Raw genomic sequence first — 20,465 nt, 5'->3', positions numbered from 1 at the left:
TCGGGCGCCCCCTTCCCCTTCACAGCCCTACCTTCTCTCCATTCCTGTCCTACCTCTCTGAGTCCTGGAGGGGCTTTGCATTCACGCCATTCGTTCATTTAAGCAATGTGTAAGGGTATTTGGAAGGTACTAGTAAGGCTGTAGACCCTGGGGACAGAGCAGCAGATAAAACAGGCAACAGTGCCTGCCCTCGTGAAGCTCACATTCCAGTTGAGAGGCCATAAGCACATAAACAAACTAAACATATGATGTGTCAGATGATGGCAGTGCTCTGAAGAAAAACGGAGCAGGGGAGGGGCGCAGAGAGGGAGTGGGCTGGAAGAGAAAGAGGCTTTTTTTATATACGGGGTGATTAAGAAGGTGACACATGACAGCAAAGGAAAGATGTCAAGTAAGTAAAGAAGTGAGTCATGTAAATTCCTAGCAGCAAAGCTGGCAACACAGCGGGAACAGCAAGTGCAAAGGCCCTGAGGCAGGAGTGGGCTGAGTGTGTGCGGGAAACAGCAGAGGCCAGCATGGCCGGAGCACACAGAGACAGCAGGAGGGCAGGCAGATGAGGTTGGAGACAGAGAGGGCCCAGACGGTAAGGGGCCTTGGAAGGACTGGCTCTCACTTGGGTGATGGAGATTCAGTATAGGGCTTTCAACAGAGGAATTATTTATTATTAACTGTTTAGTTGTTTTTTAAACTCCTTTTTTTTTTTTAGTATTTTTTTAAGCGTTTATGTTTTAAAATAACAGTAGCTCAGGAATTCACTGGAAGTCCAGTGGTTAGGACTCACTGCTTTCACTGCAATCTCTGACCTGATCCGGGAAGTAAGATTCTGCAAGCCGCACAGTGTGGCTAAAAAGGAAAGAGCAGCAGTATCACATGTTCAGTTCAGCTCAGTTCAGTCGCTCAGTCGTGTCCGAGTCTTTGTGACCCCATGAACCGCAGCATGCCAGGCCTCCCTGTCCATCACCAACTCCCAGAGTTCACTCAAACTCACCTCCATCGAGTCGGTGATGCCATCCAGCCATCTCATCCTCTGTCGTCCCCTTCTCCTCCCGCCCCCAATTCCTCCCAGCATCAGAGTCTTTTCCAGTGAGTCGACTCGTCGCATGAGGTGGCCAAAGTATTGGAGTTTCAGCTTTAGCATCAGTCCTTCCAATGAACACCCAGGACTGATCTCCTTTAGGATGGACTGGTTGGATCTCCTTGCAGTCCAAGGGACTCTCAAGAGTCTTCTCCAACACCACAGTTCAAAAGCATCAATTCTTCGGCGATCAGCTTTCTTCACAGTCCAACTCTCACATCCATACATGACCACTGGAAAAACCATAGCCTTAACTAGACAGACCTTTGTTGGCAAAGTGATGTCTCTGCTTTTTAAGAGTCTCATGCTCTACCGACTGAGCTAGCCGGGCTGTTATGTCTCTGCTTTTTAATATGCTGTCTAGGTTGGTCATAACTTTCCTTCCAAGGAGCAAGCGTCTTTTAATTTCACATGTTACCTAGTGCTTAATACATACCAGCCACTTTTTGAAACAATGAACACATATCAGCCCATTTACTCTTCCCAAAAACCTTCACTAAAGATGAGGACACACTGATACTAAGGAGGTCTCCACCACGAGATGCTGGGAGCACCCCGTCCCAAGTTGTGACAAACGAAAAATGTCTCCAGACACTGCCGAATGTCCCTGGGCAGACGGAATGGCCCCGGATGAGAAGCACTGCCCGAGGGGCTCCCGGCCACCCCGCCTGCCTCTGGCCCAGCTCAGTCCCACACCTCTCCCTGCAACAAGTGTAACAGCCCCTCCCTGCCCCCCTGCCCACCACTGCCTCCTCCACAGCACGCCTCACCCTAGATGCCACGACAGAGCCGCTCCCCTACCGCTATAGCCCTGGATGGCTCCCTTTGCCCTGAGGATGCATAGCAGGCTGCTGAGGCTGGAATCGTGGCCCTCTGTAGCCCGGCCCCTACAGCCCCAGCTCGGTCCTCGAGGCCCTCGCGCCGCTGCCTCCCTGCCTTGCTCAGTCTGGTACCTTGTGCTGAGCCCACTCTGTGCCAGTCACCGTGCTGGGCACGCAGACCTGGGGACAAAGCGCCCGGAGGCCTGCCTTCACAATGTGTCTGTCCAGGGGAGCGGAGAGCAGGGAAACACGTGGATCCCATTCGTTCCATAGCCAGGGAGCTGTGAGGGCCCTAGAAGAGGAGGTGCCAGTGTCGGGCTGTATAGGATGGGAAGGGCTCTGAGAAGGAGCGGGAACGATCTGGGGGCAGCAGCTGTGAGGGGCTCGGGAAGTGTGGCTGTGATTCGGGCCCAGCCAAGGCACGAGATCGTACGTGTACAGAGATCCAGTCGGCAGGGAGCCAAGGACCGAGTTCACATACGGTGGACTGAACAGGCAGACCTGGGAGAGGGGAGACCAGGGCGGTCCCGTCTGGGTCAGAGAGGCAGACAGTGGGGCCCCGGTGCCAAATGGACACTCCCCATCCCCGGAGGGTCCCCCTGGCCGGCATGCCCTCTCCTCTTACTTCACCCTTCAAATCCGTCCTGCTCCTGCAAGCTCAAGTCACAGACGAAGCCTCCTCCTCCTTGAGGCCTTCTAGGTTCCTCCCTAATGGAATCACTAGCTCCTTTCTCTGCTTTCCAAGCCTGCTATAGCAACATCTCGCTCTGATTTTCATTGCAGGGTTGCCCTGACCCCACTTACCCACTGTGGATTTCACGAGGACAGGGAGGCAGTTGTTTTTGCTTGGTCTCCGGACAGGTTAAATCGAACCGCCTTCAGCAGAGGCAGCCCCAGCCCTCCGCGACCCGGGAATCCGGGGATTGGGGGAGAGGCGGACATGGAAATACCCACCATGGCCCAGGAGCGCACCTTCGCGGGCGGGGGCACCCTCGGATGGCGGGGCCTGAGCGCTCACAGGCCCTGCTGAGGCCAAGCGCCCGCCCGGGCAGCCGCCGTCGCCCACCGTGGCGGGCAGGCCCTCCTCCGACGGCGCGGCCCGAGGCTGACCCTGCCCACCCGGAGGCGGCGGCGGGGGTGCGGCTGACCGCCGAGGCCCGGCGGCGCCCCCTGGTGGTGGAGCCCCTCCGGCACTCCGCACGCCCCTTTCAACGCCGCCCCACTGCCCTGCTCACAGCAGCAGCCAGCGAGGAACCCACCCCCGACCCCAGCAACCTCCTGCGCGGCCCCCCACCCCTCCTCACCCGCGCTCACCCCTACGGTCTCGTCCCTGTGCAGCCGCCAAGGGGGCCTTTTAAAATGTTAACCACTGGGCACTCGTTCTAAGCTTAAACCCCTCAAGGGACTTCCCTGGTGGGTCCAGTGGCTAAGACTCCCAATGCAGGGGGCGGGGGTTCGATCCCTGGTCAGGGAGCTAGATGCTGCCAACTGCAGTTAAAGACCCTGCCTGCTGCAGCTAAGACCTGCCACAGACAGACAAAGACAAACTTTTAAGATCCCGCGCTGGCCACGCAGGTCTGCTTCCTGCTCGGGGCATCGGCCCCTGCTGCTCCGACCTGGGGCACTCCCTGCCGCCCCCCGCGGTCCCTGCCCTCCCTTCCTGGTGGTCCCTGCGTCCATAGAACCTCCTCAGAGAGTCCTCCCTGTCCCACCCTCTGAGACAGCCGCCCAGCAGCTTCCTCACAGCACCTGCCACGCCCGCATCCAGTCTCCGTTCAGTTTATCCTGCTAGCAGTCCTAAGTGCCCAAAAAGTGGAGGTTCAGAGTGTCTTGTTCAAGGCTCCCCCTCCCCGCCCACCCCATCCCAGTGCCTAGAACAGGATGTGGTGGGTGCTTAATCAGTACTGATATTTGATCCCTGCCAAACAGCACTTCACTCAGCCTGCAGGAGAAGCCTGTGATTCCGCCGTTTCCAGGATGTGAAAACTGAGGCTCAGGGAGGTCGGGGCTTGCCTGCAGTCATGTGAGCTTGTCAAGCTGGAGCTTTGGCTGCCACCTGGCAGAGCCTCTCCCCTCTGCTCCTGCAGCTCCTTTCCCACCTGGAAAATAACCCAGGGGGCGCTGCCCTTCCCTTGCTCCGGGAGAGGCAATCCCGACCACCACTGCCTCTACGCAGGGCTCGAGGTGGCATTTTCCTCGAAGGCCTGGCCCAGGAGCCCCACCCGCTGTCTCCCTGGGCAGGCAGGCCTGCCTCTCACCCTGCCCACCTCTCCGTCCACCCTATTGCCCCCACCACCACCTACTGCCTGCCTTCCAGCCCCTACCATCCCCCACGTACCCTCAGAATGGATCTGGGGGCTGTTTCTCACCTCCGTCCCCCCCAGGTATACAGGAAGCGAGAGAGAAACAGAGGTCCTCATGCAGCTCCCAACAGCGAGAGGTGGCGGAAGTGAGGGGTGGAGGAGAGAGACATTGGGACAGGGCAGCGGCTGCCAAGCTCTGATGTTCAGCTCAACTTGGACCTGACTAGGGCACCGCTAGCCTGACTGGTCCTTTGTGCATATGAGAAAGAGGCAGCTCTCGGGGTTTCAGAGCCCCTCACCCCAAGCCAAGCCCCCTGGTACAGGACCCACCCGGCAAGCGGTGCACAGCCGCCCTCCCCTCGCTGTCTGCACACCAGGACGGCAGGCTGGGTCTTAATCCCCTGACCAGGGTCGAACCTGTGCCCACTGCAGTGGAAGCGCAGTGTCCTAAACAGTGGACTTCCACGTAAATACTGAGAAGACAACTTTCAGTGCCGCCCAGGCCTCAGGTCAGACCCACAGATGCATCGGCAGCGTTCCCCAAAAGCCTTTTGGACACACCTGTCTGGCCCCTGGCCCCTTGCAGGGTGGACCTGTGCCCGGCCCCCTGCACGTGCCCTCCAGGCCTTCCCCCCCAGCAGGTCCCTGGGACTTGTCACCCCTGCCTTCCCGGCTCGTGAGCGTCAAGCCAGGCCCGTCCACAGAAGCTGGCCAAGGACCGTCTGGGGCAAGGAGGGGCCCTCAAGCCTGCATTGACTCAGACCCTGTTTCTGCTCCCAGCCTCACTAACTTTCCTCCCTGCGGTTCACAGGAACCCAGGGAGCCCGGGTGGACCACGGCTGAGACACTCCCCAAGAACCTAGCACCACTTGGCTCAGGTGAGCAGCCAAGGAGCCTGAGCTGCCCGCCGGGCCCAGCCTACCCTGACCCACCGTGGTGCCCACCTGTGCCCAGGGGCCACTGGTCCTGTCCAAAGACACCAGAGGAGGGGGCAGGGCGGCGTCTGGACTGCTGTGCGCCTCAGGGTCCCCCTCCAGCCTGGGCATGGCTGGCACCAGGTTTGAGGGCCTCCCAGGAAGGGGGAAGGCAGAGAAGCACCCTCTTCGTGGGGCCCGTGAGCAGTGCTGCGTCCATGTGGGAGACACCGGGGAGCCCACAGACTGCCCTCGGAGGCCCCCACGCTTCCCACCAGCCAACACCCTGGAGGAAGGAATCAGGGCCCAGGTGAGTCATCTGATCACGAGGCTGCCTCCCAGCTGACTCAGGGGGACAGTCCCCATAGGCCCTTCCACCGGCCCCAGCTCAGGGACTGAGTCAAGGATTCCAGAGGGTGGGCAGCCTGCCTGGGAAGCCCCAGCCCACTTGTGAATCACTTGCCATCTTGTCTCCAAGCCGCAGTCTGAGCCCCAGCTGGGGAGTGGGAGGCAGGGCGCTCACCTTTGCTGGGCCGGGCAGGGAGGGGCGGGAGGTCAGGTTGCTGGCCGCCCCTCCCCACCAACATTCCCACCTGCCTGACAGCTGCTATTAGCAATCACAATAATTACTCAAGCAGCAGCCGTGTTCTGACACTGATCTTCAGCTCTGTACAGGCCTCGGACTGGACCCAGTGGGAGCCCCGTGGAGAAGGCCAGACGTGTGTCTGTAAATAGCAGTGGTGTTGATAAGCATTGGAGCGGTGTGAGCTCTCTGGGGGCTCAGAGCCCGGACCCCAACAGGAGGAAATGAACCAGTATCCCAGGGGCAACTAGCCTGCCCTCCTGGCAAACAGCACCTCCTGGTGTCCAAACTGCACCTAGCCCTCCCCCCCATTGGATGCCCATGAAGCCAGGGATGAAGGTGTGCCTCCCATGGCCAGTAACTCAACCCCACCTTCACTTCTGGAATTCAGTAGAGCTGGAGGAATGTCTTCTTCTAGATGTCTGGACCTCCCTGCACAGGGTCCCCGGAGGTGCCTGGCACTCTGCTTGGCAGAGTGGGCCCTGACCAGGGCAGCAGGGTGGGGCCTGGCCCCTCACCCCTGTGGCACACCTCCCCTTACCCAGGGGCCCCTCACGGGCCCCCAGCCCGGCCCCTGGGGCAGGTCCCCACGGTCTGCTTTCCTGGCTTTGTCCCCGAGCCGGCTGGGCAGGGACTTCCTGCTGGAGAATTCCCGGAGCCTCCCAGGAGGGCCCACGCCGGGCCTGGGAACTCTAGAGGAAGGGAAATCAGGGCCTGCAGGCCTTGTGGCCCCGGGGCCTTCCCCACCGCAGTCAGGTGCACCAGACCCGCTGTCTTCCAGCTCAGATGCGGCCTGGGGCTCTGCAGCTGGGGTGACCTGGGGCCTGTGGGCCCCAACGAGACCGAGACCCTGGGTACGCTGGCCTTGTTCCCGGTGCAGGACAGGAGTGGGCTCCGCAGCCAGCCAGCCAAGGAGCCCAATGCCAAACTGAGTTTTATTAGAAACATGACAGGCCTGACTTTGACGAGCGGGAGCAGTCTGTTGGGCAGGCCCATCCTGCAGATGCGCGGACACGGGTTATCTTGAGACTCCTTGGCCCCAGGGGCTCCTTGAGGTGCCCTGAGAAGCGGGGCTCCATCCCTCCACGCCTGCAGGGGCCCTGGGCGGCGCCGGCTTCACTCTGGAGGCCAGTTTCCCATCTCGTCCATCTCCTCCAGAAGCAGGTGCTGGGGGTCGCAAGTGGGTGAAAGCAGAGGCCTTGGCGTCTCTGGGCTCTCCTCTCCCTGCTCAGCACCCCAGAACATCCCACCTGCACCCCCAGAGACGAGTACCCCAAGGCCACCTTTCCGAAGTCACCCCCAGGGGCCCGCAGCTGGCTTAGGCCTGACAGCGCGGAGCCGCCTCCCTGCGGCCTGGTGGGGAGCAGCCCTGGCCGGCCCGGGCCCTCCCTCACCTCTGTCCTGGACACCACGCCGAGGGTGCTCGGCACCCCTCCCTCCAGCACCCCTCTCTCCAGCCCCCCTCCCTCCAGCACTGCTTCTGCGGCTTCGGCGCCCCTCCTCCAGGGCCCCAGCATTCCCCAGAGGCTGGGGCTTGGCTTCCATCCCCCTCAGCCTGGTGTCCCTGAGGGCAGACAAGGAGAGAGGGGGTGGTGATGAGGATAGGCCCCTGACACGCCCCCAGCAGGAAGCTCTTCCAGAGGCTGCACCGTCCCCCAGTGAGGTGCTGGGCCCGCACCACCATACAGAGACCCCTGTAGCCCCCGGTGTGCTCAGGCGACCCTAGGGCTGCACCGCCCAGGACGGGGCAGGCCAGCTCAGGGGGCCGCAGGGGAGAAGACGTCCCTTCAGCAGGAAAAGGCAAAAAAAAGCAGGAGCCCTACCAGAGCCAGGACTTGTGTGGTTTAGGGTGAGGCTCCCCAGAGCACCCAGGGGCACCCTGTAGCATGGCCTAAGTCTCAGGACGAGGGGTAGGCAAGGATTCCTGGTATTCGTGACCCTCGAGGGGTGAGTCATAACCCCTGACACTGGAGTGCCCTTTGCAGTTGACTGCCACACACTCTTCAGCTCATCTCATCTTCCAATGCCCCCTTTCCAGCTGAGGACACCAAAGCCCATATTCAAAGTCACAGAGCAAGTCAGGCCACAGCAGAGACTCCGACTACAGACTTTGCTCCTTCCTTTTGCAAACTACACAGTCTGTAGGGGGGCAGATGTCCACTAAAGGAAAGGGTGAGCTGATGAATGAATGGAAATTAACCCAGAAAGGAAATCGACACATTTTTGTCATCAACAGACCTATCAGTGTGCAGTCAGAGAAGCCTGGATAGGCCTAACCTTTAAGGCCAACGTCAAAGAGGGCAGGCTGGGGGGGTCCCCACTGTTACCCCTGGCAACGCCCCTGCCTGTGTGTTTGTGGGAGGTGTGGATGTGAATGGGAGACGGAAGAAGAGCGACCTTATGCGAATGACAGAGGTGCAGGAAAGCGGTCAAGCCTCCTCGTGGAGATGAGGAAACTGAGCCCCAGAGAGCGGGAGGGACTTGCCTGAAACCACACAGCAAGTGCATGCCAGTGACGCCTTAGCAACGGGCTCTGGGCTAAGTGAGAGCAAGCCAGATGGAGAAGTGTGTGCATGGAGAAGGACTTGTGCCCTTCCTGCCCAGCAGGGGGCAGGGGTGGCTGGAGCCTGGGCCTGCAGCCTAAGGAGAGGGGAGGTCTCCACCCCCAGGCTCCCGGCGGGCGCCCGCAGGCGGGGAGGAGTGGTGGGTGGGCGGGTGTACCTGGCCATCCACGACGCCCGCCTCCTCCAGGGTGATCTCTGGCTGGGTCAGCAGCTCCCGGTTGTCGTAGCCGCCCATCTTCCAGAGGCGGGATTCCCGCTGAACGACCAAAAGCTTCTTTAGCTCCGCCTCCACAAAACCTGAGAGCCAGAGAGACAGGGATGGGACAGGAAGGAGGGGGCAGCTGCAGCCTGCTGGGATCTGAGGAAGATGAGGTGGCCCCAGCTCTCCCAACCTCTCCCTGCCCTGCGTGGACCCTGGTCACCCCCAGTCAGACTCCTGGAGCCCACCAGACTCCACCTCCCCACCGCCCAGCCTGTCCCAGGACGCTCACTGGGCTCCCTGCTCCCATCCTGAGTGTGAATCTCTTTACCTGCCTCCCCGCCCCGGGGACAGCGTTCACTTGAGGGGCAGACATCTGCTCCACCCCGCCCCGCCTCCTCCAGCCATCAATTCCAGCGTACCAATCCAGAGTAACCCAAACCACAGGGATTCAAGCCCCAGCTCTGCCACTGACCAGCGAAGTGATCATGGACAAATTACTTAACCCCTCTGGGCCCTAGTGATCTCACAGGGAAGTGGAGACGATATCACAGGACTGACCTCAGGGTCAGAATGCAGGATTTCATGAAAAGTGCTTAGGAGAGGGTTTGGCCCGTGGTAAGGAAAATGTCAGCGGAGACTTTACTGGAGGCTGTCATTCATTACCACTAAGCCATCTGCTCGCCCCACCAGGGTAGCGAGGTGGTTGCAATGGGAGAGGGGTGTCCCCTGGGCACCGTCACAGCAAGGGCACACCTGATGGGAAAACTGGGGGTGCAGGGGGTGCCACTGAAGGAGTTAGAATTCTGGGCTGGGAAAGGGTGCTGCTCGAGGAGCCACGGTCCCGGTCCTAACCCGCCCCCCACCCCTCAAGCCTCCCGCGCCTCCCAGGCCCACACCCAGCTCCTGCTGGGGACTGGCGCCGGCCTGGGCGGTCATTTTAGGTCCTGTGGTTCCCCCTGGTGGTGTTAACTGGTGTGGCATCCGAGAGCCGCTCCATCAAAGCGGGGCTGGGGCGGGGTGAGGGGTGCGGGCAGCACACCCACCTACTGTGTCCGTTGACCTGAAGGCCTTATGCAGTGGTGACTGCAGGGTGAGGACGTCTGGGACACAGCGCTGGAGGGTGCTGTCTTCCTCCTCCTCCGCCTCCTCTTCCTCGCCCGGCTCCTCTGGGAGCAGGCCTTCCTTGAGAGGGCACTGAGGGTGTGACCGCCACCCCATAGGTGAGGAGGGCAGCTGAGCCCGGGCCCCAAGCAGGAGGGCGTGAGACGGGCGCGGCTCTCCCGGGCCCACCCTGCCTCCACCCGCCTTCGCGCCGGGCCCCACGGACCTTGGCCATGGCCCGTTTCTGGAGCTGCTTGTACAAGCCGAGGAGGCGGTTCCAGGGAGCTGTGCCCACCTTGGAGGAGGCCAGCCTTAGGTCACCTGTGGAGGGCAGTGGTCACTGGGAGCCCACAGCAAAGGGTGGAGGCCCAGCCTGAGGAGCACGGATCCATCGGGAGGGCTGAGCTAGGGCCAGCTTTCCTTGTGTCCTTAGGCAAACGCCTGCTATGTGCCAGACACAGTCCTAGGCACTTCACAAAGAGAGACCCTCTCACTTAATCCTTGCTAATGCCCTCTGATAGAGGTGCTATCACGCTCCCATTCTACAGATGGGGAAACTGAGATGCACAAAGGCTGAGCGACTTGCTGCCCTCACACCACCTGCACCAAGTGGAGCTAGGATCCAGCTCTGCTGGCTCAGATTGTCCCACATCCCCGTCAACACCCCCCCACCCCCGGCCTGCCGCCCCCGGGGCCTGTGGCCACCGCACTCACCATCAAGCCGACATTCCTCCTTCCTGATGAAGGCCTCGGGGCTGAACTCCAGTGGCCCCACAGCCCTCCGCACGCATCCCGGCTCCACCGCCAAGGCCTGGGCAGAGTGGCCCCTGACCCCAGAGCACAGTCAGATAGGGGTGACAGGTGGGGCCCAAGAGGTGGTGAAGGTCCCGAACCCCCATCGAGGCCCTGCTCAGCTCCTCCACCTCCCTGCTCCCTGCTCTGCCCTCTGGGCTCTTCATCACAGAGGGGGATGATCCCAGAGGGTGGGGGGGGGGGTGAGGAGGGAAGGGGCCCAGCAAGGAGCAGGGAAGTGATGGGAGGCCCAGCTCACCCCGCACGCACCCTTCCTAGTCCCTGGCCTGTGCCCTTGTCCTTTTGGTGCCCCTGCCCACAACCCCTCACTCGCAGGAGGACCCCTGTCTCTGCCTCCCTCTGCCATCTCCAGGTTCCTCTCCACCCTTGATGTGGACGACCATGCCCACCCAGTCCTCTGCCCACCCAAGGAGTCCATTCCTGATAGTGAAATTCGCTCAGTCGTGTCGGACTCTTTGCAACCCCATGGACTTTACAGCCTACTCTCCAGGCCAGAATACTGAAGTGGGTAGCCTTTCTCTTCTCCAGGGGATCTTCCCAGCACAGGGATCTAACCCAGGTCTCCCGCATTGCAGGCGGAATCTTTACTAGCTGAGCCACCAGGGAAGTCCAAGAATACTGGAGTGGGTAGCCTATCCCTTCTCCAGAGGATCTTCCCAACCCAGGAATCAGACTGGAGTCTCCTGCCTTGCAGGTGGGTTCTTTAGCAGCTGAGCTACCAGGGAAGCCCCTGGTCCCTCCCCAGTTCGGGTCCTCAAACCTCAGGCCCACGTCCCCCTCCCTCCTGACACCCTGGCTCCCCCCAGCTCCTCCATCCTCGGCCCAGCCCCTCACCTTTCTGAAGTCCCTGTGTTCCCTGAGGCTTCCCCTGTGGCCACCTCTTCCTTCTCCTCCAGCTCAGACAAGTGGCCCAGCACTTCCTGGCTTCCTCTGGGCAGGACTGGCTTCACCTCTACACCCTGAGCCATGACCCTCAGGACCTCCGCGGTGGGGGATGTCTGGGCCCCCTGGTCCCCCATCTCCAGCCCCAAGGGGCTGGGCTGCAGCAGGGCCCCACGGCGGGGACAGGGCAGCGTGGCGGCAGGCCTGGACTCCGTCCTCCCGGCTCGTCCCTGACGGTCGGTTATCAAGGGGACGGTGTCCTGCCCCCTCAGGGGCCAGGACCGGCCCCTCCGCAGGGCCTTGTCTGAGCTCTTTGGGCTGTGCTTGCTGCCCACCAACCTCCGGAAAAAGCAGAACATGGAGGAGCGGCCCAAAATTCGGGGTCGAGGGCTTGAAGCAGGGGCCTCCATCCTGAGAAGGGTCCCTGATTCAGAGAGAGGGGCCGCAGCAGCCACCTCAGGACCAACTGCTTAATAACAGAAGGAAGTTGGAAACTTCCAGGAGTTCTAGAAGGCAGAGGGGGGGAGGGGGGATTCGTTGGGCGCAGAGAGGGCAGGGGTTTGACGAGGCCTAGGGAGCCAGCTGGGGTGGGGGGCTTTGGGGGGTTGGGGAGGCCCCAGGAGACAGTTGGGGGGCAGGCAGAGAAGTCCAGAGGAACCCCAGCTCTGAGGATGGGGTGGCGGCCCAGGGCTCTCTCCTCGCCGCCCGTCCTTCCTCGGTGGCCACTGCCGTCCTTGGGAACCACTCATTCCCTGGCGGCTGTCCTCCCCTTTCCCTCCCTTCTCAGCGTCCAGCTGGCATGGGCCCCCTGTGCCCTTCTTTCTGCGTACCTGCCCCTCACATTCAGGGTGACGTCACATTTCCTCTGTGGAGACCACCCAGGTAGGTGCCTGGTGCACAGTCTTAACTGCACCCTGAATCTCAATTTAGTATTATTCCCGGAGACCTGATTATAAACCCAGCTCAGTGACCTTGGGAGAGGTTCCTTAAACCAGCCGAGTCTCAGTTTGTTCCCCTGTAAGATGGGTGTGGCCCACTGACCAACTTCCCAGGGTTGTTCCAAAGTGCTCTTATTATTTATTTATTTATTTATTTGGCTGCACTGTGTCAAGTTGCAGCACGTGAACTCTTAGTTGCTACGAGTGGGCTCTAGTTCCCTGACCAGGGATCGAACCCAGACCTCCCTGCATTGGGAGGACAGAGTCTTAGCCACTGGACCACCAAGGAATTCCCTCCAAGTGCCTAGCTCTTTTAAAAGCTCCCCATCCTGGCAGTTTTAGGGAGCAGGGGACAGATCAAGAATGAGGACTGGGAATCAGGGTGGGGGAAAAGCCGCGGGGGAGGAGGAGGGAAGCCGCTTTCTCCTGCGGAGCCCAGACCCGCCTCAGGCCACAGGCTGCGGCTTCGCATCCGGCGGCCACTGAGCTACTTCCTCTAGAGGGAGCTGATGGGAGCCGGGAGCCGCCGGCACCTCTATGATCACCGCAGCCCCGCGGGTCCCCAGGGCCGCGCTGGGACCGGTAGAGGCTGCACTCCAGACGCCGGGGATCCACTGACACCCCTTCCTGGAAGCCAGGCCTGGGGACCCAACCCTGGGAGCAGCCCCTGGCCCCTCAGGATCTCTGTCCTCCGCCCCACTGGGCCATCCCAGGCCTGGGCCAGGGTCCAGGAAGGTAAGCCGGGAGAGTCCTGCCCATGCCCCCTCCCTGGGCAGCCCCAGGCCCGGGGTGAGGCAGGGAGCCCCTGGGGAGCCCACTGGGGAGGGGGCCGGCGCCATGAAGCTTGCCCGGGCAGCTCCACCAACACTCGATGGTGGCCCGATCCGCCGGGGCTCCCTCAGGCCGCCCCTCAGGCGGCATCCCCTCTTGCCCTGGCCCTGGCTGCCCGAGAATCGCGTGCCAAAGAGCTAGGTTCTTCAGCAGTCTGGGGGATGGGAGTGGAGGTCAGAGTCAAGGTCAAGGGCAGCGGGAGACCATTCACAGTGCTTCCTGCTGCCCCAGGAGTCCTAAGACCAGGTTGGGATCTGCCCCCTCCCCCAACCCCAGCAGCATCCTGGGCCTGGCAAACCCAAAAGGTGGGGCACAGCAGACTCTCCCCACCAGGAAGTCAGGCCACTTGGATGGGGGCAGAGGAAGTCCCAGGTCGGCTCAGGCCTCTGGCCCTGGGGCAGGTTCCAAGGCTCCACCTCATCCCCAGCCATGAGCCCCAGGGGTAGTGGGAGAGGGAGCCGAGGTGCAGTTAGCATCCTTCAGCCCTGATGTCCTGGGGGGCACCATGTTTGGGTACCAAGGGAGGGAGAAAGATGCCTTATTTGGGAAGCAGCTTATAGGATACGGGGTGCCAGGCAAAGGTCTGTCTTAAGCAGACAGGGGACCGTGGGCTGCAGGAGGGGCGAGTCCCTTCTCCCCGTCCCTGCCCTCTTGACAGTGAAGGGATGGGGCACACAGGTGGACCCTCCCCACCATTTTCCTTTGGAAAATGGCCCCAGGCCTGGCGGGGGTGGGGTATACAGTACACAGGCCCTCCCAGGGAAGAGAGGGCAGCCGCATGTGTGTGGGGCCCGGGCTGGGCCCTCCCGAGTGGGGGCAGGAGGGGGTCTTCCCGCCTGGGTGATGGAGGCAGCTTTGGGGCGCAGGGAAATGACCAGGGTGCAAACTGAAAGTGAAACAGCTTATGTCCAGGAAATACTCACTCTGCCCAGAGTTCACTGAGCCGCTGTGGGCTGTGGCCAGAACCCGGCAAAGGAGGAAAATGGGGGCCGGAGACAGGAGGGTGAGGGGTACCCATGGTTTCCTCAGCCACCTGCTAGGCAGGCGGGGCAAGGGCAGGGACCGACGCCAGCAACTGGGAAGCAAGCCTGGCATGAGAGCTGAGGAGAGAATGGCCGCGTGTGGAAATCCAGATCTCCCTGACAGCTTGACTAGCCCTGTGGTCTGGGGCATTCCTTGGGCCTCAGTTTCCCCAGGTGTGCAGTGGGCATGACCTTGCCCACCCTGCCACGCTGCCCGCCATGGCCCACACCTCCTCCCGCACGTGTGAGAGGACAGCACAGGCGCTCAGGACGTGTGTGGCTCACAGGCCCGAGCTGGAACACCGGTGTGCTCTGACTCGCCGGGGGGAGTGGGGCCTTCAGGGTCGGTCTTCACGGGCCACTGGCTGGAAGGGAGCGAGTCTGTGGTGAGCGAGGACTGGATAGGGTGCAGAGGGCCCCAGGGCAGCGGAAGGAAACCCCGCCTCTGAAACTCGCCTCCCCGGCCCAGGAATGGGGTAAGATGTGACTAGACAGCCGCTTGGGCACCACTGTGGCCTCCCCGCCCCGGGGCCTGGGCTGGTCCCCGGCGGGGGCAGTCTTGGCTGCCTGGGCTTTCTCAGCCCCAGTCTTCCTTGAAGAGCCGCCAGTGAAGTGATAAGTTCTTGGGTCAGTGGGTCTTTCGGGAGGGGGCCCTCCCCGCCTCTATGGACCACCGGAGCCCCTGGTCCCATCTCTGCTTTCCTATCTGCCCCCAACACAGTCTGAAGCTGCTCTTCTCCCCAGGACCTGAGGAATGGCTTCTGGACAAGGCCCAGGTCCCCCCAGGCAGGGCTGCGACGAGCCTGACCCCTCCTCCACCTCGGGTAAGGGTCTGTCTGCCCCCTCACCCATCCCATAATCACCGGGGCCACCTGGGAGGTTGGCGAGAGCAGACCTGGACAGTCCCAGGGGCCCGCCTCAGTTTACCTGCCTTGCGCAAAGGAGAAAAGCACCTCCCCACCGAGTGCGGGTGGCCCACCGGCTCAGCAGCTGGGGTGCAGGCAAGACAGCGCCCCCGGAGCGTGGAGGCCGAGGGAGGGGACAGTGAGCCTGAAAACAGCCTGCCCTCCCCGGGCAGGGATGGGTGAGCAGGAGGGAAGGTGTGGGGCGTGGCTGTCTTATCCCAGCTGGAGAAATAAGGAAGTGAGGCAGCTTATCATCGGGCCGCTCAACAGGGAGACGGGCTGTTAGACTCTGGGGAGGAAAGAAGAGAGTCCCCTCTTCCAAGGGGACCATCCGGAAGACTGGCAGCTCTGCCACCCAGCATACGCTGCTTCCTGGACTTTGGGTTCTGTCCCAGGCCACTCACTATGTCCCAGTGTGACTTTTCTGGGCTGCAATTTCAAACTCTGTTTCCCATGTTCCCTAAGCCAAGCTATACGGCCGGATGCCTTGGACACTAAAAGCCAGAAACCCAAACGCCCGGGAGTCTATCCTGGCCACACTGCTCACTCCAGTCGCATGCCTCGTGCAAGTTATGCCAACACCGTGCCTCAGTTTCCCCATCTGTAAACAGGGCGGTCACCTCCACGAGGCTGCTGTGAGAAGACAGCTCTACTTGGAGTCAGCCCTAGGTGGCACCCTAGGGCTAGAGGAAGGGCAGGTGTGTCCCCCAGCACAGGGAACCCTCCCCCCAGAGCACTTCCTCCCTGACTCCCGGCTTTGGTCCCTAGAGGAGCAGGTAGCCCGGGACACCGAGGAGGTCTTCCGCAGCTACGTCTTTTACCGCCATCAGCAGGAGCAGGAGGCCGAGGGGGCGGCTGCGCCTACTGACCCAGAGATGGCCACTTTGCACCCAGAACCTAGCAGGTGAGCTGCGGCCCCCTGGACCGCAGAGAGAAGTGGAGACTCATGCAGGGTCACCGTGCTGGTCCTGGCAGCTGAGCAAGACTGGGGGCTTCTCCCACTGCTGCCTTTTTGCATTCGGGTCACTGCTCCCATCCCAGAACAGGCACCCTTTTCAGCACAGCCTGCCCTTTGTGCCCGGGGCCAGCTCTCATGTCTGAGCACATGGTCAGGACTTCCCAGGAGGGGCGCCCGAGGCCAGGGCATCTCGGGCAGGAGCGGTTCGCTGCCAGCCAGGGCCCCAACTCACTGGCCACCTCCCGCTCCTCCAGCACCATGGGGCAGGTGGGCCGCCAGCTCGCCATCATCGGGGACGACATCAACCGGCGCTACGACACGGAGTTCCAGGCCATGCTGCAGCACCTGCAGCCAACGGCAGACAACGCCTATGAATACTTCATCAAGATCGCATCCAGGTAGCCCCGGCCACTGCCCCTCCAGGGCACTGTCCCCACCACGCCAGGCCCTGCCCATGAAACGGGAGACAGCTTCTCTGCTGGTGTCGGGAGATGTGTTTTCTGTCCCTGCCTCTGCTGTTAACTCACACGTGGCCTCGGCCCCCCATCTTTCTTCTTCTAAGCTCAGGCTCCTCATCTTTGTACACAAGGGCACAGCCTTCATGAGCCCTGCACCAACATGAGCTGGTAGATCAGGACTGTGGTGGGGGGGAAGGGCTCACAGTGGGGGTGTCCCCAGAGCTCCCCAGCACTGCGGGGACACAGCTGTCGTTCTGATTTGGAGCCACATTTCACACCAAAGATGGTTGCTGGACCTGGCTTCAGCCCACCAGGTCCTGAAGATAACTTCCTGATGCTGAGCTCTGGCCTCAAGAGACCAGCAGCCTGGGCGAATCCTAGCATTGCCATTTACCGGCTTCGTGACACATCCTAGCCTTGTTTCCTGGTCCGTAAACTAGGGGAAATATGCTTAGGAGCATGTGCACACTTAGAGGTGTTAGCCGTTGTCACCATCTGGGTTAAGGAAGTCAGTCTCGGGGTAGATTCAAGGCTTAGCGTGAAGGCAGGAGCAGGAGATGGAATCAGCGCGCAGAGCTGAACACCCTGCCTGTGTCCTTAGAGGCCACCGCCCACTCCGCTGTGATTCCAAGACTGTCCTAACCTCCTCTTCTGTGCTTTTCTCTCTGCCGTCCCGGGCTGCCAGGCCAGCAGCAGCACCCACAGGTAATCTCCCCGCTGCCTCCACCTGCCTGCTCTACCCTCCACGCTCTGCGTGCCTTTGCGCCCCAGCAGCAGGCCCCACTCACCTGCCCTCCAAGCTTTCTCCTTTCACAGGGACGCGGGCTCTTCCCAGATTGAGGCCAGGCTGGGGCAGCCTCTGCCCCCCCAGTTCACGGCTAAGCCATTTTTGCTTTCCAGCAGGGAGGGGATAGGGGTGGGGGGTCCAAAGGGATGGGAGGGGAAGGAAGTCGAAGGGCCCCCCGGGGTCTCCAGTGACGGCATCTTCCCTGCCCGCAGCCTGTTTGAGAGCGGCATCAACTGGGGCCGCGTGGTGGCTCTGCTGGGCTTCGGCTACCGCCTGGCCCTCCACGTCTACCAGCGTGGCCTGACCGGCTTCCTGGGCCAGGTGACCCGCTTCGTGGCCGACTTCATGCTGCATCACTGCATTGCCCGGTGGATCGCGCAGAGGGGTGGCTGGGTGAGTGCCTAAGCATTGGTCACCCCCTCCCTGCTGCTGGAGCCGCCCCTCCCAGCCCCACCCCGGGCCCCGGGAGCCACCAGCACCCTCCGCCCATGACCCCTCTGTCTCTCCTGGCAGGTGGCAGCCCTGGACTTGGGGAACGGCCCCATCAAGAACGTAGCCATAGTTCTGGCTGTGGTTTTGTTGGGCCAGTTTGTGGTACGAAGATTCTTCAAGTCATGACTCCTGGAGGGGTCCTTTGGGGTCCTAAGACCCCTGTGTGGACTTTGGCCCAAGCTTCTCCCCTCCCCTCCTCTCCAGCAGGGGTGTCCCCCTGCCCCCCATTAAGAGCACAGAAGCTTTAGTAAGTGGGCACTGCAGCTTTGGAGGGCCCCTGCCTGGGGGCATCCATCAGACTGCTGGGTGCTCCAACATTGCATGGTGCTAACAGGCCCACTCTCAGAGGGGGGCTGTGGCCTCTCCCTTAGCTCTCTGGGACCCCCTCAGCCCTGTCTGCTGGGTGCTGGGGAGACTGATAACTTGGGGAAGCAAGATACTGGGAACCACTTCTCCCAAGTTGTTAACGGTTTTAGCTTTTTATAATACCCTTAGGAGGGCACCCTTCCTTCCCACCACTCTGCCCAAAGCCAGGACATCTGGGCTGTGGGGTTAGCAGCTCTACCCTTCCCCAGAATTTAGCAGTTCTGGAAGGCTGAGCTTGAAAGCTAGGCCTGGAGCCCAGTCCTGGCCCTTCCTAAGCATCACATTCCCCGGGAACAGGACTGGGGTGGAGGTCAGGGGACAAGGTGCTGCTCGGCTCCCCCCCAGCCCCTGCTCCCACCCCACCCCCGGCCCATACTGACTTTGCAGGTGGACTCTCAGGGATTCGGGGTGGGGTGGAGTGGGGTGCAGGCCAGAGCTCCTGAGGGCCTCTGTCCCCCCACGTGTTACCACTTGCTCCCACCCGTCACTACAAGCGCAGCTTGCCACACCCCCCCATTCCAGATGAGGAAGGGAGGGGTCTCGGGTGAGCGCACTGCCTGGGCCCCCTCCTCACCTGGACTACAGGGTTTAGGACTGCGGGTTGTCATTGTCAGGGAAAGGAGGGGTAGGGAGCACATCTTGAAGTTCCTGAGTGAGAGAAGGGCTAGAAACACCACTAGGAACCCCAGGCTTGGGGCCTTCCCTTCTTGCCTGGGCACAGTGACCCTCCCTTCTGGCCTGGGCACAGTGTAATCCGGGGGTATGCACAGGGGAACTGTGAAAACTTGAATTCCGCCCCCAACCTCTACCCTCCGCACCCCACACCTGCCCGAGCCCCTCCTGATGGTGGGGTCAAGTGCCTCGTCTATCTTGCACAGCTGAGGGACTCAGAGGTCAGGGGAGAGGAATTCTTGATTAAACCAAATGCAAGGAGGGGACGCAGAGAGAGCCGCCTGGCCACCTCCCACCCTCTTGAGTGTGTCTGAAAATAAACTGCAACCCCCACTCAGACTTGCTCCCTTTTGTCGTCTCCACTAACCCTCTCTTCATCAGGCTGACTTGGGGAACCTGGGCAGAAGTGACTTTCACCTGGTTTTTACTGACGGGGCTCCTCAAACCCTGTGGAGGGCTGGGTGTTTTTCTCCAGCCCTCTGGAAGGCTTTGGCCCCTCCCACTCGCTACCCCCTTCTCCAGGAACTTTCCTCATTTGTTGGGGTTCCAGGCAAGTTTCCCATTCCCACAGGAAGTCAGGGGTCCCCAAACTGCTAGGCTTCGGCTGCAGAACTGGTGGAGCAGCTGCCCTTGCTTGGGGACCCACACAGGCCTGGTCTGAACTCTCCCTTCCAGGGGCCACCACCCACGCTTGGCTCCACCTGGGACACAGTGTCCTGGCTCCCTCTTCGGCCTGTCCCCCACAGCTCACAAGGCTTTTCATTCTAGGAGTTCTCTGCTTCATGGGAGTCCCTATGGGGAGGTAGCCAGGGGTGATAAAAATAACAAGCACGGAGGCGTTTAAATGTTCCAAAACCGAGGAAGTCTTTCCAGTCCTGGGCACCCTGGTCTGTTTTCTGACACCTTTCCAAGAGTGGTCACACGCAAGTCCTAAAGGACTTCTCTTTCACTTCCCCAAGGGCATCTTGTTAATCCCCTGAACCCTCCGACTTGGTCTTCAAAGAGTCCACGTCCTGACTGCAGTCGTTGAGAGGGGGACCCCTGCGAGCTGTGGTGGCTGGAAGGGTGGTGGCGACAAGGCCCTTTGCAATTTCCTGCAGGAAAAGCTCGTAGACAGTTTTTATGGAACACAGTCTGCGGAGCTTTGTGCCGAGAATTTATCATACGCGCCCAACAATCAGCAGGTATAGTTGTGGCGGGGAGGGTTGTTAACTCCCATTTTACAGATAAGGAAACTGAGATACCGGCCCAGAGTCACCGGGTAGAAAGGGCGGGGAGCTGGCACTGGCCACCAGGACACTGGCTCGAGGTTTCACGTGGAGCCCGGAGGGGTGGGGGCCGGGGCCGTTGGTCTCGAGCACAGGTCAGCCACGGGGCGAGGTGGGGAGGCAGGGATCGCGTACCCGCCGCGCGGGCGGGAGCCACGCGACCGCTCTGAGAACTCAGGGAGGCGAGCCGAATGCCCGGATTAAAGATGGCCGCGGCCGCCTCAGGCGCGCAAGCGTGCCCTCTCGTGGGCGGGGCCTCGCACCGCCCACCCAATCCCGGCGGAAAGTTGGAATAAGGGTGGGCGGTGGCGGCAGCTGAGTGGTATCCACTCTCTCCTGAAAGGCCTGGGGCACAGCTCCAAAAGGTTTTGGCCTGTGTCTAGGCTTCCACTCCACCCCGTGTTCTGTCAAGATGAAATTGATAAAAGAGAAATATAAATACATTCTTAGGGGGGTGTCTAGGGGTACAGGGAGCAGATGGGCTTTGTAGGTATTAAGGAAGTTAAATTC

The 20,465-nt window shown here is 61.2% G+C and overlaps 2 protein-coding genes across 3 annotated transcripts; one reads left to right on the top strand and one right to left on the bottom strand.

Moving 5' to 3' along the window:
- Positions 1–6,612: 6,612 nt before the first annotated feature.
- On the bottom strand, positions 6,613–11,668 carry LOC129543891 (gametogenetin-binding protein 1-like). The gene is made up of 6 exons (XM_055407289.2): positions 11,211–11,668; positions 10,278–10,390; positions 9,790–9,884; positions 9,506–9,656; positions 8,418–8,557; positions 6,613–6,863 (listed from the first exon to the last, which is right to left on the bottom strand). Exons 1-6 carry the CDS (start codon positions 11,666–11,668, stop codon positions 6,813–6,815), a joined length of 1,008 nt encoding a protein of 335 aa, XP_055263264.2. The 3' UTR covers positions 6,613–6,812.
- A 1,024-nt stretch (positions 11,669–12,692) lies between these two features.
- BAK1 (BCL2 antagonist/killer 1) lies at positions 12,693–19,026 on the top strand. 2 transcript variants are annotated; one of them, XM_055406846.2, is made up of 6 exons: positions 12,693–12,931; positions 14,794–14,873; positions 15,723–15,858; positions 16,167–16,310; positions 17,370–17,550; positions 17,671–19,026. In XM_055406846.2, the coding sequence occupies exons 2-6, from the start codon at positions 14,804–14,806 to the stop codon at positions 17,773–17,775; spliced, it is 636 nt and encodes a 211-aa protein (XP_055262821.1). In that variant the 5' UTR covers positions 12,693–12,931; positions 14,794–14,803; the 3' UTR covers positions 17,776–19,026. The 2 variants fall into 2 exon arrangements, with proteins under 2 accessions (XP_055262821.1, XP_055262823.1); XM_055406848.2 differs by having other exon boundaries at positions 14,771–14,873.
- Positions 19,027–20,465: the final 1,439 nt, after the last annotated feature.

This window comes from Moschus berezovskii, chromosome 23 (genome assembly GCF_049115385.1).
Source record: "Moschus berezovskii isolate FMDL1 chromosome 23, NW_MosBer_1.0, whole genome shotgun sequence".
Classification (NCBI taxonomy): Eukaryota; Metazoa; Chordata; class Mammalia; order Artiodactyla; family Moschidae; genus Moschus; species Moschus berezovskii.
The sequence above is the reverse complement of the archived record's forward strand: the minus strand, read 5'-3'. Positions and strand labels throughout refer to the sequence as shown.

Coding starts and splice junctions, on each gene's coding strand:
- LOC129543891 (XM_055407289.2), bottom strand. CDS start 11,668: ATGGAGGCCCCTGCTTCAAGCCCTCGACCCCGAATTTTGGGCCGCTCC. Junction 9,885..10,277: donor GGAGGAATGTCGGCTTGATG/GTGAGTGCGGTG, acceptor TGCCCTCCACAG/GTGACCTAAGGCTGGCCTCC. Junction 6,864..8,417: donor CGGGCGTCGTGGATGGCCAG/GTACACCCGCCC, acceptor TGCGACCCCCAG/CACCTGCTTCTGGAGGAGAT.
- BAK1 (XM_055406846.2), top strand. CDS start 14,804: ATGGCTTCTGGACAAGGCCCAGGTCCCCCCAGGCAGGGCTGCGACGAG. Junction 14,874..15,722: donor TGACCCCTCCTCCACCTCGG/GTAAGGGTCTGT, acceptor TTTGGTCCCTAG/AGGAGCAGGTAGCCCGGGAC. Junction 17,551..17,670: donor TCGCGCAGAGGGGTGGCTGG/GTGAGTGCCTAA, acceptor CTCTCCTGGCAG/GTGGCAGCCCTGGACTTGGG.